Raw genomic sequence first — 16,847 nt, forward strand, 5'->3', positions numbered from 1 at the left:
TATCGAAGAATTAACAACTCAGCGTAAGGAAAGAACTAAAGAGTAAAAAAAAAGCTCATAAAAAACCATTAGGAGCTATACAGGGTTGATGACTTATAACACGCGACGGATGCAAAAATGAGACAAACAAAAAGAAAATAAACAGTGGTGTGCACCCTGCACCACCTCTCGCCTGAATAATGTGGAGGATTTGTTGCTGATGTGAACATGTCTGTGCAGAGACCTTCTGCTGCGTTCTGCATGTGTGAAAAGCAAACTGTGGGTAATTGTCCGGATTCAATTCTCTAGTCGCAGGTCATGTCCAAAATTGGCTTAACAGATGCGTGTGGCAAAGTTAAACAGGCTAAGCACCAGAAGGAAAAGATAAATGAGACATTCACTTAAGATAGGTCAAAGCAGACAAATAAATATCAATGAAAAGGGAGATAAACATTACCTATGTAAGTTCCCAAATCCTATAGTTGAAGTCAAGATACATCTGATCAATTTAGCCTCCTGTCTTAATCTTAGCAAATTTATCAACATTAACCTGACCATCTCGAAAGTAACTACAACCTGCTTTGCCAGGCATTGGTAAAGGGATTTTCTGACTGCACTTCTCAAACTGGCCTAACAGCTGCTGTGGAGCAGCAAACACTGACTTGAACTTCGAATCTCTCATTGTCCAATACCTCCAGCCCCAAACCAATCATCAATTAGGTGTAATGGCTAACCCCACGCATCTACCAGCCAACAATTATGTGAACTTGCCTCCCTTGGTTTCGCAAAACAAAGACAATTCCATTTCAAGCAGACGGAACCTGCTACCATCTTGACCATCAGTGCAGAATCCTTTGCCATTGAACTGGAAGGAGCTCCTGGACATGGACCACAGAGTCCTGTCATTCACTTTGCCAAACATCGTCAGTCTGGGAAGAGGCAAAAACAGTCCCTGCCCCCGCAAACTTACCAGAGCTGTGGCAACTCAAGACCACCTTGATCTGGTAAATGGCAAAGCAACACTTAAACTGAGTAAAACCATTGCACCACTGACCATGACGGAAGTTACCATCAGATCTGTGGAAAAATCATAATGCTTTTGACACTTAAAGAAAACAACGACACAGGCTCCAGGATAGATATGCAAAGGAACGCCAACCACAGTTGACATCTTCTTAATAATCATAAGAATAGGATATGAGACAAGAACCAGAGATGAAAACATCTCAGCATAAATCAAACAAAAAAGGTACGTAAAAACATCTGGCCTTACCGGAGATCAATTGAATTAAGAATACATGACTTTATAATAAAATAATGATTATTAATTAAATTACATAAATTTGCTCTGTTTGCTGACCCTTTTTCATAAAAAGTGCAAATTAATCAAAATTCTATAATCAATTGATTGAAATGAGTGATATTCACATCAGTTTTATTGATGTGGCATTTAGTTGAGACTACAACTATTGATTTTTCATTATTGATTAATCTGCGGCTCAATGTCATTTGGCAGACGCTTTTATCCAATGTGACTTCAACATCTATGTTATATTTATTATTAATAGTAGGTATAAAGTGAGAAATTTTGTCGCAATTACCCATAACCAAAAGTGACACCTTTTGCAGGCACTATAACATGTTTAGGATTTAAAACTAAAGTTTAGGACTTGACCCATGACTAAAGTCACATCTGTCCATTCAGGAGTCACAATAAGCAACATAGATAAGGAACTTATAGTTCATCACAATCCCACTAACTGCAACTATAAAGGTTATTTCAATCCCCCCCATGTTCTCTCGAGGTATATTCCTTAAATTTCTATATTATTTCAACATTTCAGTCATGTTTTTTTTACTTATATTTTCAACTAAATCTATTTTGTTGTTATTTCCTGTGAATAAGTAATGATTGAACGTTCCCTCTGAATAAACCTCTCTCGAAGTGTATTCTATTTTAGACAGGAAACTATTATTACTGTGGCACCGTACATTTTGAGCGTATCTTTTGTTATAAATAAAAACAATAATATTTACGCAGAGAGTAAGTGGAGTCAGATTTTCTCGGCTCAGTGGATCTTCTTTCCTAACCCCTTACGACTTCTACTTCACATCTTTCCTCCTCCCCCCCTGTGAGATATTGCATTTGGGTAAATGCAAAGTGGTTAGGAAATGAGATTATTAGGACTTCCCGAACGCAGCCATACTCAAATGTCAAATGATAATTAGCTTCTCCCAAGCACAAGGGGCGCTTTACCAGGCGATGGCTTCCGTCTAGCTTTGTCGGTACACGTCATCCAACAGCAGTTCATAGTGTCTGGGCATGCGCATTAAGTTCTTTTCCTCATCTACGGTTGGAAGACAAGCGAACGGTAAGTAATTGTTTCTCCTTCTTTCACGTACACACACGGTACTCATATGTAAATTTACTGTTTTAGTCCCAAACAGCTTAGCACTGACTGTAGATAAAGATGGAGAGGGCCATGGTTTAGTTCCATTCGGTTACTGAAAGTTAACATAGATGTGCTGATCTGGTCCACGTAAGCGTCGGTAGCAGTCAGTTGAGCGCAGCAAAAATGTAAACGTTTCTTCTCCACCATTTCATGAATGTTCTTACCTTTTAACCTTTGAGTTAAAGCCAGCTATCGACTAATTTCACCCTTATCGGCGAGGAAAACATGTTCAACTCTTGTTTCTACACAAAAATGCTTTTCTAAACATTGTCTTTTGATTGTTGGGTTGATGTAACGTAGTCTTAGTCAGGGTTAATCCAAGTGTGTTTGAATCGAGTCTTTTCCTTTTTTAATGTTTTCCAAACCAATTTTTTTTCTTTTCTTTTTAGGTAAGGAAGATGCTGCACCTTATTGTGGTCCTGGCCCTGGTCAGTCTGGTCTCAAGTGAAGAGGGGGCCCGTTTGCTTGCCTCTAAATCCCTGCTGAACCGATATGCTGTGGAGGGCCGTGATCTCACCCTACAGTACAACATCTACAATGTTGGCTCCAGGTCAGGACTCTTCTAAACATACATTTGAGATTATTCAAACTTGTTCTATTTATACATTTCAGAGCAAACTGGACATAATATAATTTATGTATGTAATTGTATGTATCTCATGCACATTACAATTTAATGTCAGTGATAAAAGTCACAATTTGAAAATGCTGATCAATCAAAAACATGGCAGTAAAGATAAAACAAATTCAGCAAACTATGGTGGAACACATCCTTAATTTCTTGAGCTGTTTGAAGATTACAATTATAATTAGGTTCAACACCATGTATTATTAAAATTAATCTCCCATCTTTAGTTTGAGTGGGGTTAATAGGTTTGTAAGATAAGTGTTTACTGGGTAAAAAGGGGGTCTTAACAGTGACAGGCAATAAAGAAATTGTTTTTGATAAACATTATGTATAATTGTGCATGTAAATTGGTGTCTTGTAGTGTAAAGAGTGTCTAATGGACTAGTAAGAAGTGCTGTAGTCTGAATAATTGTAGTCTGTTTAACCAGTCTTGACTATCTCTACAGTGTTGCTCTGGAGGTGGAGCTTTCAGATGATTCTTTTCCCCCTGAAGACTTTGGAATTGTTTCAGGAATGTTGAATGTCAAATGGGACAGGATTGCACCGTATCCTTTAACTTAAATGTAATATTTTCTGTCCCCTTCTGGCGGCTGTAGCTCAGTGGGTAGAGGGTGTCGTCACTTAACCAGAAGATCAGCTGTCCGTTCCCATTCCCTATGCTGAATTGTGTACTTAATCCCAAGCCCCTGACAGCTGTGCTGTTCTCATAGATGCACTGTGACAATGGCAAATAATTGTAATGCAAGAACTTTGAGTGGTCATCAACTAGAAAAGCGCTTTATAATTACAGACCATTTACCATGCTTACACAGCAGTGTTTTTTTGTGCTATAAGACGATCTAGTTAGTGGTAGTTTAAAAACGTAACATTCCCAGGCAGCTCATCAAACTCACATCTGTATTTCAATTTACTATCACTGACTTTCATCCTGGACCGATCTCATCCACTTTCAAACCTTTAGTAAGCCCTGTTGAGACTGAGCATGAGCATGTATATCACAGACCGCTTAACCTACTAAACAATAAAACTGAGACGGTTATAATAGAAGGTTTAGTAATAGTGTTAAAAAGTACAGTGTCTGTAAATACACATCCATAACAGAGCAGAGAATTTTTTTTTTTCTGGAGCAGAGATCAGTGCATAAGCAGCCTGTACAAGTTGAGGCCTCTATTTAAATACAGCTGAAAAAAAACTTAGAGCAAGTCAGATTAGATAAATAGAAAATGGTCTGTATTTATATAGCGTTTTTCTAGTCTTGATGACAACTCAAAGCGCTTTACTGTTCAGTTGCTCATTCACCCATTGACACACACATTCATATAGTGCATCTATTAGCAGGACTTATTTTGTCTAAGAGGGGCAATTAAGGGTTCAGCTTCTTGCCGAAAGTCACTTCGGCATGCAGATGGGGAAGACTTGGACCGAGCTGCCAACCTTCGGGTTGGACGATGACCACTCTACCCATCAGCCACAAGATGTTTTATACTTTTATTGATTTCTGATGGTAGCTTGACTCTTTATCTTTTTCAAGTTAACTTTAACCATAGAACTCTCAGAGCCAGCAATGTCTCTCACACAGTGGTGTTGCGCCCGCTGAAGGCTGGTTACTTTAATTTCACCTCTGCGTCTGTCAGCTACCTGGCCCAGGAGGGAGGACAAGTCGTGGTAAAATCAGTTTATTATCATCATGGATCACAGTCGTTCTTGGTAAAGTGAAATGAAGGAAGCTGAATTGTTTATCCATCCACCAGGTTGGCTTCACCAGTGCCCCAGGCCAGGGAGGCATCCTGGCTCAGAGGGAGTTTGACCGCCGCTTCTCTCCTCATTATGTAAGTAGGGCATTATAAAAGCTTTTTGCTCTTGTCAGGTTTTTGAGTGGACTCAACTGTAGTGATCCAAGTTGAAGCAAAAATCTGAAACTAAGTCCCAAACTTTTCTGCTTTCAACACAACCATTAACTGATCAATCTTTAAAGGTAAAATTATGATGTGATGTATTATATTAATCCCTTTAAATGGGAAAATGAATGTCTCTTTAGAGATCGGACAGGCAAGAGAAAATCATACACGTCTCAAGGCAGTGCGAGAAGATAAGTGGAAAGCACATCATCTAGGTATCCATCTATTTGACGTATTATAAATATCTACAATCCTCAGTACAAACATCTTCCTAATTAAAATATCATCAGTGACAGTCAATGATAATGCTCATCAAAAACTTAACAGCAGCTGGTACAAAGCACTACCTAAATCGCTCAACGAGCACGCCAGCATGACAAGTACGGCAAGTATGTCACTAAAAGAGCTCTCCGGCTCACTAAAAACATATTGGTACATTTGATGGACTCAATGTTGGATAACGCTCCTGAGCAACTAACCTGTTCTTTTCTCCATGTCAAACCAGTAATGGATCCTGACTTCTTTATTGGGTCTATTGATTTGGTTTATGTCCGGAGTTCAAACCCAGTCACCAAGAAACATCATAAAAAACATTATTTGCTTAAAGAGGGAGTTCACCCAATAAATGAAAATTCAATGATTCACATTATCTACTCACCACTATACCAATGGGGTCTGGAGTTTCTTCAGAGTCTTCCTTTCACAGATGAAGAACCCAGCAGGATAATCTCTGGTCAGAGAGATTCACAACAAAAATGAATCTCTGTTCAGGCGAGGCATTGTGTAGCATGCAGAGACAGGACGTAATGTATAAATTCTGCTGCGGAGATCACATATTTTTTAAACTGATTGATTATAGTGTCTCCTTCATGTGTGGGCACCACTTAATTTATTTATTCTTTCTAGGTTTGCAATCTCTCATGCGTTCTTCAGTGACATGCCCACTCATTCATCGTGAATATCGGGAGGATTTCCTGTAGTTTTCTTTCATTGGCTCATTCGAACATTATCCAAGTTTTTACAGGCAGGAGAAACTCTGGAGAATGTCTGAAGGCTTCCACTAGGAAATGTTTATTCTCATATATAGCCCATCCACAGCTCAGATTTCCCAGAGTATGGTACATGTCTGACAGCTGTTTTACAGAGCAGCTGTAGGTCTGTCTGTTAACAACTGTTTGCTTGTTGTGTTAACATGCAAAGTGAAAGTGTGCGCAGTGATGCTGCTGATGGTCAGTCTGATTGTGACGGAGAGAGCTCCACTCAGCTTTGCATTGGAAGCAACTTTACAAAACACTGACTGATTTCTTTTCCACAAACATGAAATGAGCTTTACTCCGGTTTGATCACTTCATTTTGAAATGTTCAAACAATTTAACAAAGATTACAATTGATTGACCCCTAAAAAGTATGTTCCCAGCTGGAACGAAAAAGTTTAGAGAATAAGGAAGGCAACTATGAAAAAGGCATTTATTTAAAAAGAGTGCAGTGATCTGCAGATAAATCAATACCTGTAATAACTAGATAAACAGGTTATCAATGCTATCCACCATCTTGCTACCACTCTTTACTTTTAAAGGCTCTGCATTAAAGAAACATCCTTGATTATAATTTGGGTCCACTCTAAATGGGTGTAAGTGCAGACAGTGTGGTGTAGAATTGATATACAACCACTGTTGCACCCGATCGTTCGTATGGCTTCAATATCTTATTTTTTTATACCTAGGAATGATAAATGCAGATTGATTTGATATAGCACCTCTGATATTCATTAGGACAATACTTTTTTCCCCTTTTTGTACTGTCCCTTGAATCCTCACTTCCCCTTTGTTGACCCTTTCTAGCTGGACTGGGCTGCATTTGGTGTAATGACTCTGCCCTCCATCGGCATTCCTCTGCTCCTATGGTACTCCAGCAAAAGAAAGTACGACTCACCAAAGGCCAAGAAGAACTGAAAAGGCAGTGCTGGGGACGGGGTGGAAATGGAAGTCAAAGGGTTTATGGGGCACAGAATCTCAGAATAACTTGACCCATATTGGGGGTGAAAGTTGAAAGACAAGTACAGTGACCATGAAACATGACTGTGATTTAATTAAAGAAACAGTGTGAGAATGAACTTTGGATCTGGTGAAATGTTTCAGTTACCATACGATGGACATAAACATTCAGTACTCATCTACAGCTAATGGCATGAGCTCAATCAACTGCTTGTAATTCATTTAAAGTGCATTGGATTCACATGACAGCACAGTTACACTAACAGTTTCTCCTGTAATATTTTTTTTTGTTACAGTTTTGTAATTGTGTATGTAAGGAACTCAATTCAGATTTCGGATTCATAGCCAATTCTTGAACCGTAAATAATGAATAAAAACAAACTGTTTTTTTTTTTAAAGCTGTCTTATTTCTGATGTTTTATAGTCAGACTTAGTTTCTGCAACATTTTATATTTGACCGGAATGATTAAACTACTTTTACCAAACAAGAAAGCATTCTGTTTGCAAAGTATTGCCATATAGAACTAAAAGGTATTGCTTTAATTGTCAGTGGGAAGAAGAAATGAACTGTCTTAAATAGTTAAAGGAAAAGATGCTTTGTAATACAATCACACCGATGATCTCCACTGCCAGACGCATAATCATTCTTTCATTTTAATTCATGTAAATAAAAAAGAAAACAACTGCTAACCTGTACCATAGTAAGTAATAGAAATAAGAAAGAGCAACATATTTTTATAGATAAGTGGAATCAGTTTGCTGTTTATTGTGACGTTAACGGTTAGTCCGTGGACCCAGTTGGACTTTCCTCTACGTCCTCTGTTTGATTACGGTAGCATTCGGCTACTGGGTCAAGCCCCAGGTCAAATACCCAACCAGACTAGAGACAAAACAGACAGTAAATGGTGCATCAAGTGCTGATTTCCATTACTGCTTCAAGATTCACACAAATTTACTTACTGTTTGGCAATTAGTCTTCAAAGTAAAAGCACACAGTTTGTTTTGTTGCTGCAATGCTTTGTATTGAGATGAATTGCTGTTCTTATATTTAGAAAAGTTGTGAATTTTGGTCTGAAAATGTTATGTATGTGAAAATAACAGCAGTTAAGTAAATCATTCAAAGTTATATAGAGTTATATATAAACCACACACGTAAATATGTATGAAACATTTTAATATACATTGCTCATTGTTCATTGGTGATCCAAGTTTTGTGACTTTTATCACAGCAACTCACGTTACCCAATACTGTGTATGGCCCCCACGTGCCTGTATGCACAACAACAACGTCTGGGCATGCTCCTGATGAGTTGTCGGATGGTATCCTGGGGGATCCTCCTGGATCAGGGCATCAGTGACCTCCTGCACAGTCTGTGGCGGTACTTGGTGGCGTCGGATGCACCAATACATAATGTCCCATAGGTTCTCAATTGGATTTATGTCAGGGGAACGAAAGGGCCAGTCAGTGGCATCAATGCCTTCGTAATCAAGGAACCGCTGACACCCTCTAGTCACATGAGGCTCTGCATTGTCCTGCACCAGCTGGAACCCGCCGGGGGCCCACTACAGCAGTCTGCAATCTCTCTGAGGATTTCATCCCGCAACCTAGCAGCAGTTCAGGTACCGTTGGCTATGACATGGAGGTCTTTGCGACCCTCCAAGGTTATGCCTCCCCAGACCATCACTGACCCACCGCCAAACCAGTCATGCTGATGATGTTACAAGCAGCATAACGTTCACCACACCTTCTCCAGACTTTCACGCTTGTCACATGTGCTCAGTGTAAACCGGCTTTCATCAGTGAAGAGAAAGGGGTGACAAAGGCGGACCTGCCAATTCTGGTGTTCTGTGGCAAATGCCAATCGAGCTGCACGGTGCTGGGCTGTGAGTACAGGTCCCACTAGTGGTTGTTGGGCCCTCATGCGACCCCCATGGAGACTGTTTGGTCAGAAACATGCACACCAGTAAATGGTAAATTGTTAAAATGGTTTGTATTTATATAGCGCTTTTCTAGTCTCGATGAACACTCAAAGCTCTTTACATTACAGTTTGTCAATCACCCACATTCATACAGTCCATCTATTAGAAGCAATTTATTTGGTTCTCTTGCGTGCCTGCCAATGCAGGAAGGCCAAAATATCACGAGCGGTTGCAACCATGTGAATTAGTGAGCTTTTCAGATTTAGAGCCCCAAATTACATCAAGTGATGGGAAATATTGAAATAGTCAAGAATTAGGTATATTTCATAGCAAACACAAGCAAATAGTTCTAGGCTGCACAGAGAAGCAGGCATCTTTACATGAACCCCAGCCTCAGAGAACCCAAAAGTTAAATCGATTTAGTTTATTCATCACGTAAAGTTAACATCTGGGTTGATTACATTCTTGATAACATTCACAAAGCTCCGTTTCTCAGAGACAGAGTCCGAGCACCCACTCACACTGGTCCTTTCAATATTACCAGTTGCCCACAAAGGTGCAATCGTTTGCTTGACTTTCTGTCAGAATCACACTGAAAAATACCACCCACGTCTGTGGCCAGTAACTTTTTACCTTCATGGACAGACTGGCCGCATTCAGCATAAAACTTTGAAGTACTGCTTTCACTATACATGTGACAAGTTCACAGCAGGCAGTCTTTAGCTTTACAATGACCCTGCTCTGGAAGAGCATGTTTCACCCCCCATAGAGGACCATTTTGTAATAAAAGATATTGGAGGCTTTTGTAGTTTCACCGTTTGTTATTCTGAGCTGCAATGATAGACTAAGAGTACAGCATAGAAGCTGTCAGGAATTCTGTTGGAATATTTGCTCAATTCATAGTTGTAACGTATTTATTCAGTGTACCAAAATAGTAGGCTTATAGGTAGGTTCCTAACTGAGTAAAAGGAACTGTAACTAGTTCAGTTTTCACCATACTAAGAGCTATTCTAATTATCTAAATGATAATTTGAGGCGTTTAAATGTTTTCTATCTTATCCCCTTTAGCATATAAACACCAGACCAGCTTTTTTGAAAGGAAAGGAGGAAATGCCATCTCACAGTTTATTGTTACATTTAAAGTGATGCAACATTGTAGCTGCACCTGGGGAGATTACTTTAAATACATAAAAACAGGTCAGATGTTTAATTCTTGCGACAGATCCGGTCCGGAACTGATATTTGTATTTCCGTATTCAAACCAGCCGCCCCTAAATTACTTGATCGGTCCACTCAGAAGTCGTGTTGAATAACACGCACAGTGAACACTTGATAGCCTGCTAGAAGTTGATTGGAATAAAAGGGAAAACATTTTAAAAAAAGTCATGTTTCAATGTCTCTAGGAAGTGCCACGAACGCCTCTACAGGTTGCTAAACTCGTTTTACGGTAAATCGGAAGTGACATCAATCTGTGTATGTGGGTGTTTTCCGCATATCAGAGTCGAAGTGAGTTCCCCCAGCAGCCTTTACACATCTGGACATTTTCCCGGAGCAGGAGCGGTTCACGTCTTTTGGCAAGACGGTAGTTTATGCGGACATCTGTCCATTTCGGGACAACGTGTGAGTACGTCACATTCCACATGCGACAAGTTAATGCGACCACTGTGTGTGTTTGTTTCGATGGACTCTGTGCAAACAATATGTGTCGGTGCTTCCGTATTTATATTTTATGAAACACTGGCATTTCAAAGCCTTCAGCATGCACTGTGTCACTCTGTTAAACTGACAGATGTCACATAGCGCTGTGGACTACTTGTAGTTTCAAATGTGGAACAGATGATGCGAATCTAAAATACATTAAAAAAGATAAATCATATTAATGACTGAAACTAGTAGTACGCTAAGGTGCCCCGGGGTGATTGTGGTGGGAATTTTTCCATACAATTATTTTGTGTTGTGGGCTAAAGGAACTGAGGCCAGTATTACACAGACTGACCAATGGTATTGAACCATCTTTGAACAAACACACTGTATAATATTTATCATTCTATGTTAAAGCTATTTTGATGATTTTAATATATTTATTAAGATAACTTTTTAAGATAAAAATGGAGGATATTGCATTTGTCTCTGAATTTAAACAATTATGAGGAGTTTTTTTTGGCCTCCATCTCAGTGCATTTTTTTTTATTGATGAAATCACTGCTGTGGCCACCAAACAATCTGTCATTCTTCACCTCCACCTCACTAACACACACCTCAATGTCGATATCAGAGAGTTGTGTTTCTTCTCTTCATCACTTGATGCCATGATTCACCATGGAAACCCATTGGTCAGCAGGAAAATCTAACATTCATGAGGTGCTTTGCAATGAACATACATTGTTAAATGCAGGCGTGCAGAGGGCGGACTTTGAGGCAATTCCACTTAAGCACGTTTCAAGGTGGAGTGTGATTTATAAAGGGAAAATTGCATGCAGGTGTGCATGCCCATCGTTTTATAAATCTGAATACTTTTTAGTGTATGCCATTTTTTGCATTTGTGCCACGTACACCTTTGACTACTAGACACTGTTTTATAAATGAGCCCCCCGGTCTTCTTCTCTCATGGAGTGAGCTCGATAAGGTCATCCATGCTTTTGTTTCATTACCCTATTCATTAATCAGGGTTGAGCCATAAAAGTATCTCAAACCTTGAGCTGGTTCAAAATGTTTATAAGTCTGTTTTACAATAGATTTTACTGATCACCTAAAATGAACTTCATGGTTCAGCCCCAAGACACTGCTCAATTATTAACAATCCCCTATAAGTCAGAGCAAAGCCTCATATCCTCCGACAGGGCTCGGCTGGCTCTTCCTCAGTCTAGGCCAAAGTCCCTTTGACAGTGAGTTCCCTTGGAAGGAGTTCCCATCCGGTGCGTGGGATTCATACTAAAAGTGCATTTGCGCCCAAAAGCCAGATATGGCATACGCAAAAGAAAATTTGGAATTATAAAACCATGCGCACGCACACCTGAACGCAACATCACTTTATAAATCACAGTCCACCCGGCAACATTAGTATGTGGATCTGCCTCATACTCCGCCTTTTACACACGCCTTTTCAACCTTAAATGATCAATGCAAAGCACGTCATGAATATTAAATTATGCTGCTGACCAATGGGTTTCCACGGTGTCGCATGACAGAGTCACGGCATCAAACAATGAGAATAGGAAGCAAAACTTTCTGACACTGACATTGAGGTGTTTGTTAGTGAGGTGAAGGTACAGAGCGATTTTGGGACAGCAGTGATGTCATTAATAAAGAAAATACACTTATACTCTGCTGCTGATAATATAGTGTGTGAGAGTGAGGACGCTAGAAAGAACAGAGCCTGAAATTAAAAAAGATCCCATTCAAAGGTGGAGGCAAAAAAAACACACTCAGAAATTGAGGGAGCTTGTTGTATTGGCTGTTAATGTTGCTTTAATCATTAAAAAATGCAGGATTATTGAAATCAGAGACAGCTGTGATGTCTTCAATCCATAGAATTTAACAGAATTATCATTATATGCTTGTGTTGTACTGGGATGGTTCGGTTCCGTCGGTCAATCTGGGTGAAACTGGACTCAGTTCAGTACAAAGATCACAGATCACAGATCAATAGAATCTATATCAACTGATCAGTCATCGCTGAACCCTCACTTTCCCCTCATCCTTCCATTCGCGTGCATCCGTCAGGCAGAATCACGCAACAGTGTCATTGCAGTATTTTATTTATAGCAGGGGTGTCAAACATACAGCCCGCGGGCCTGATACGGCCCGCCAAGGGGTCCAGCTCGGCCCGCCGGATGCAAGGCATGCTCTAAATAAAAAAAAAATGTTTTATTTAAATAAAATAAACGTTAATTTGTCAATCATCATCGTATCAGGCCAGCATGAAATACCAGGAGTGGAAAGTGTGTGTGTCTCCAGACAGCTCACACACACAGGCCCCGGGGCTCCGCCCCCACTAACTCGCTCAGAGACACACACATGAGATCAGAGCTCGTTCCCGTGAAGCAGCCGGTCAGGGAAAAACAAGACACAGTGTTCAAAAAAGAAGTTGAAAAGAAAGTATTATGAAGCCTGTCTTGCTCTTTGGTTCACAGTGAATGAAGGAGGACATGAGGAGAGACCAGTGTGTATTTTAGGTCTGAAAACTCTGGCAGTTGACCGTAAGGGACCAAACAAATTAAGAAGACACTTAGAAACAATCCACCCCAGTCACATGCATGTGCTCTTTTTTGTTAAGCTTTATCATCGTTGTAAGCGATTATAATTTAATACATTTTTTCTCTATTTTTGAAAAAGTACAGACTGATGGAGGAATTTAGTGATAAATGTCACCAAATGTACTTCAATTAAGTTGAATTTAAGCAAAGTTTAAAAAACAAATTAACAGAAATAAATGTTGCATGTTTTAATATATCTGTTTCCTACCATCATTGTTGCGGAAATCATTGTTAATAGTTATTGTGAGAAATAATTAACATTGACATGATCAGACAGTCTCTTCACATATATTATTATTGTTATTAAAAGGTGATCTTTGCAACTTTGTTATTCAGGAAGTTTGTATCAAACAAGTAGCCCTTCGTACTACTCAGTACCTTTTGAAGTAGCTCTCAGTTTCAAAAAGGTTGGTCAACCCTGCCATAGACCATCGGTTCTCAAACTGGGGTACGGGGTACGCAGTGGTGTGCACGGAGCCCTTGGGGGCTGGAATCCCACCTCAGTCGGCGCGCACCGGCCCTCACCTTTCACTTTCAATGCGTCAGGAAAAAAAAAGGGGGGGTACGAAGCTATTAAGCTATGATTTTACTGGTCTGCCCACTTGAGATCAAAGTGGGCAGTATGTGGCTCTTTAACTAAAATGAGTTTGACATAGGGCTGAACGATTAATTGCATTTGCGATAAAATCGCAATATGATAAAACGCGATTTTCTAATCGCAACGTGCGCGATTAAAACGTGCGAAAGAGAGTAGGGCATTGGGCTGCTGTCCTCACCCGCAGCAAGAATGCCGCGGGACCACAAAACTCCTCTGATCAAGAAGATAGTGAAGCAAGCCTGCATCACCTACAGGGTCCTAAAGTCTTCGGCTGACGTGGCGGACTCACAGAGCGAGCTCATCCCGCTGCTGACCGCGTTGCGGGCGGCGGACCAGAAAATCGCTCCCCGGAGAAGCAAGCCGTGCCCCGGGCCGACGGGGCTCCAGAGCCCCCCGGTCACCTACATGCACATCTGCGAGACGCTGGTGTTCAGCATGGGGGTGTTCCTGCTGAGGCCCGGCGCCTTCATACCGCTGCACGACCACCCGGACATGAACGGGAATCTACGGAGCTGCTGATCCGCAAGCTGCCCTTCCAGCGCATCCAGCTGGCCCGCCGCATCCGCGGACACAGAGCTTAAACTGCTGCTGCTCCACTTACTATAACAACGCCGCATTCCAACACTTATAAAATACAATTCAATGTGGAAGTAATCCAAGTATTCAGAATACGTATATAGAATATAGTATCCTTCCCAACACTGGAAATGTTACTGACTTGGGAGCAGTAAGACTATAATTTAAAAAATGTTTTTCTCAAGACGGTAAATTTTGCACACAGGTGCATGCCTTGTGTTTATACTTACAATGACTTTGATTAAATTAATTAAATGCACACTGATTTGTTGTTCTTGTTTCTGTAATGAGCCGTTAAATTAAAATGTGGGAAAGAATATTGTACAGTAAATGTATCTAATATTGTGTTGGTCATATTTAAATCATTCATTATGGTTTTTTTGGGGGGGAAAAGAAGATCAAATAAAAAAATCGCATATTAAATCGCAATCGCAATATTTGGGAAAAAAATCGCAATTAGATTATTTTCCCAAATCGTTCAGCCCTAGTTTGACACCCCTGATTTAGAGCAACTGGACCGATTACCTTACATCAGTGGATCCTAACCTCCACTCTGGGATATTATTTGGAAAGTGAATAGTTTTTTCTTAATTTCTTGTGAGTGATCTCCAGTACGCTCTGTGTGCTCTATGCGCCTGAAGGCACAGTTGAGTTGACTACAGTGATTTGATGATTCAGTGTTAGAAGATATTATTAAAAACTGTAAATGACTCGGCAACTCCGCTGTTTAATGGAATCTGACCGTAATTTGCTTTAAGTTGTTTTAAATATTTTTCAATTTAAAGGTTTGTGTCGAACAGATATGTCGCGCGAGCTTCAGTTCACCACCTGACGTCTGTATCACCACTGTTTGAACACATGGGTAAGAGTTTGCGTGGAAACGCACACATTTTTCCATCAGGTTTGTTTTTATAGATCCCAGTATTTGCGTGAGATGTGGCGTATGTATGTTTCAGTCCCCGTTTTGTGCGTATACAACGGTTATAAATGAGACCCTACAACTGGAGGAGTGCATGAAGTTGTGGACTGGTTGCTATGAAATGGGAAGTGAAAAGTATTTACCTGTTTGTTTGGCAGGGTTTTAAACTCATGGTCCTTTGTTGCATTAGAAGTTCACTTAAAAAAAACAGCTATTTACTGTTTGGAGGATATAAAGGTTTGTTATCCACAGTCTAGGATGTAGTTAGATCATATTACCTATGAACCTATCATGCAATCACAATTTTTTTGTTAACTACACTAAATGCTTAATACTCAACTTGACATATTAGACAAAATGTGTGTAAAGTATTTTGGCCCATTTGTGAACAAAATAGTAATACTATGCATTTTATATTTCAGAAAAAGACTTAACTATCTTTAACATTTTCAATGAAGAGCCGCAGGTATCCTGCCACTCTATATTTATCCTCCAAGGCACAATCCTTCTCATCCTCTTCCTCCAAGACTGGCCACATGATCCTTTGTATTACCTACTGCAAAACAAGTCATAAAAGAACATATGTTTAAGAGAACACTCCTGCTGCGGAAAACAGAGTAGATATAGACAGATGATCCATTTTTCCAATTTTGACGTCACAAGTGTGGATGTCATGTTTACATGTGAATTGAGCGCGGCCTCGGAATTCCTTGGTACAAAAGTAAGTCTTCTCTCTCCTTCAGGAGGGTCCAAACTAGGGTCTCCTTGAGGCCTTTTCTTAGCTGCTTCACCTGCTGGCTTGTTCGTGACACCTATAATCCACCAAAAACCTAGCACAGCTTAAAAAAAGTTTTTCCCCTCCAGCTAGATGACAACATGTGTGTATGTAAATGTACTTGTTAGACATTTCAATGGACAAAATGGTGTGATCTGAAAATCTGAGGCTGGCACACCAAATTTGTCTTTGTGTATTTTAACACAAAGATCACACCAAATTTGTCTTTGTGTATTATAATAGGGGCTTTATGCAGAAAGGTCAACACAGAGAGTCACAGGGATCTCAGAATATTGATGGGGAACAGTCTAATGGAAGGATCTTATTTAGGAGAACTAGGGCTGTTTTGAGCCAGTGCAGACTGGTTCTTTAGACGCAGCTTGAGAGAAGAATTAAGACACAGGACACTGATTTGCATTCATTTATTTAAGATAAAGCAGATGGAAAATTAAGTCGTGGGACAGTCAATATCAATCAATCAATCAATCAAATTTTATTTTGTATAGCCCATATTCACAAATCCCAATTCGTCTCATAGGGCTTTAACATGGTGTGATATCCTCTGTCGTTAACCCTCAACAAGAGTAAGGAAAAACTACTAAAAACCCTTTTAACAGGGTAAAAATACGTAGAAACCTCAGAGAGAGCCACATGTGTGGGATCCCTTTCCCAGGACGGACAGAAGTGCAATGGATGTCAGGTGTAGGAAAAATCATCAAGATTAAAGTTTTTAGCATCATTGATGAGGTTAAACATTTTGAAGGATAACTTCAATACAATATGTCAAGCAGTCCTGCTGCAATCAAAGTCTATGGTCAGCAGCCAGCAAGATCATGATCCGCCATCCAGAT

The 16,847-nt window shown here is 40.0% G+C and overlaps 2 protein-coding genes across 8 annotated transcripts in view; both read left to right on the forward strand.

Moving 5' to 3' along the window:
- Positions 1 to 863: 863 nt before the first annotated feature.
- ssr2 (signal sequence receptor, beta) lies at positions 864 to 7,350 on the forward strand. The gene is made up of 7 exons (XM_053447413.1): positions 864 to 1,011; positions 2,209 to 2,351; positions 2,822 to 2,982; positions 3,507 to 3,605; positions 4,617 to 4,725; positions 4,812 to 4,889; positions 6,800 to 7,350. Exons 1-7 carry the CDS (start codon positions 864 to 866, stop codon positions 6,908 to 6,910), a joined length of 849 nt encoding a protein of 282 aa, XP_053303388.1. The 3' UTR covers positions 6,911 to 7,350.
- Positions 7,351 to 10,114: 2,764 nt separating this feature from the next.
- The window catches only part of si:dkey-240h12.4 (death-associated protein kinase 2), a 51,398-nt gene continuing 44,665 nt past the window's right edge, over positions 10,115 to 16,847 (forward strand). For 2 of the 7 annotated variants that reach the window (XM_053447426.1, XM_053447433.1), the window contains exon 1: positions 10,118 to 10,492. Coding sequence is in view for 1 of the 7 variants with exons in the window: in XM_053447432.1 (XP_053303407.1) it covers positions 10,462 to 10,496 (35 nt within the window). In the remaining 6 variants the exon portion in view is untranslated. Of the gene's footprint in view, positions 10,497 to 16,847 lie in introns of all 7 variants that reach the window. The other 5 variants (XM_053447431.1, XM_053447430.1, XM_053447432.1 and 2 more) reach the window with 4 other exon arrangements.

The sequence above is a fragment of the Pleuronectes platessa genome, chromosome 18, assembly GCF_947347685.1.
Source record: "Pleuronectes platessa chromosome 18, fPlePla1.1, whole genome shotgun sequence".
Taxonomy (NCBI): domain Eukaryota; kingdom Metazoa; phylum Chordata; class Actinopteri; order Pleuronectiformes; family Pleuronectidae; genus Pleuronectes; species Pleuronectes platessa.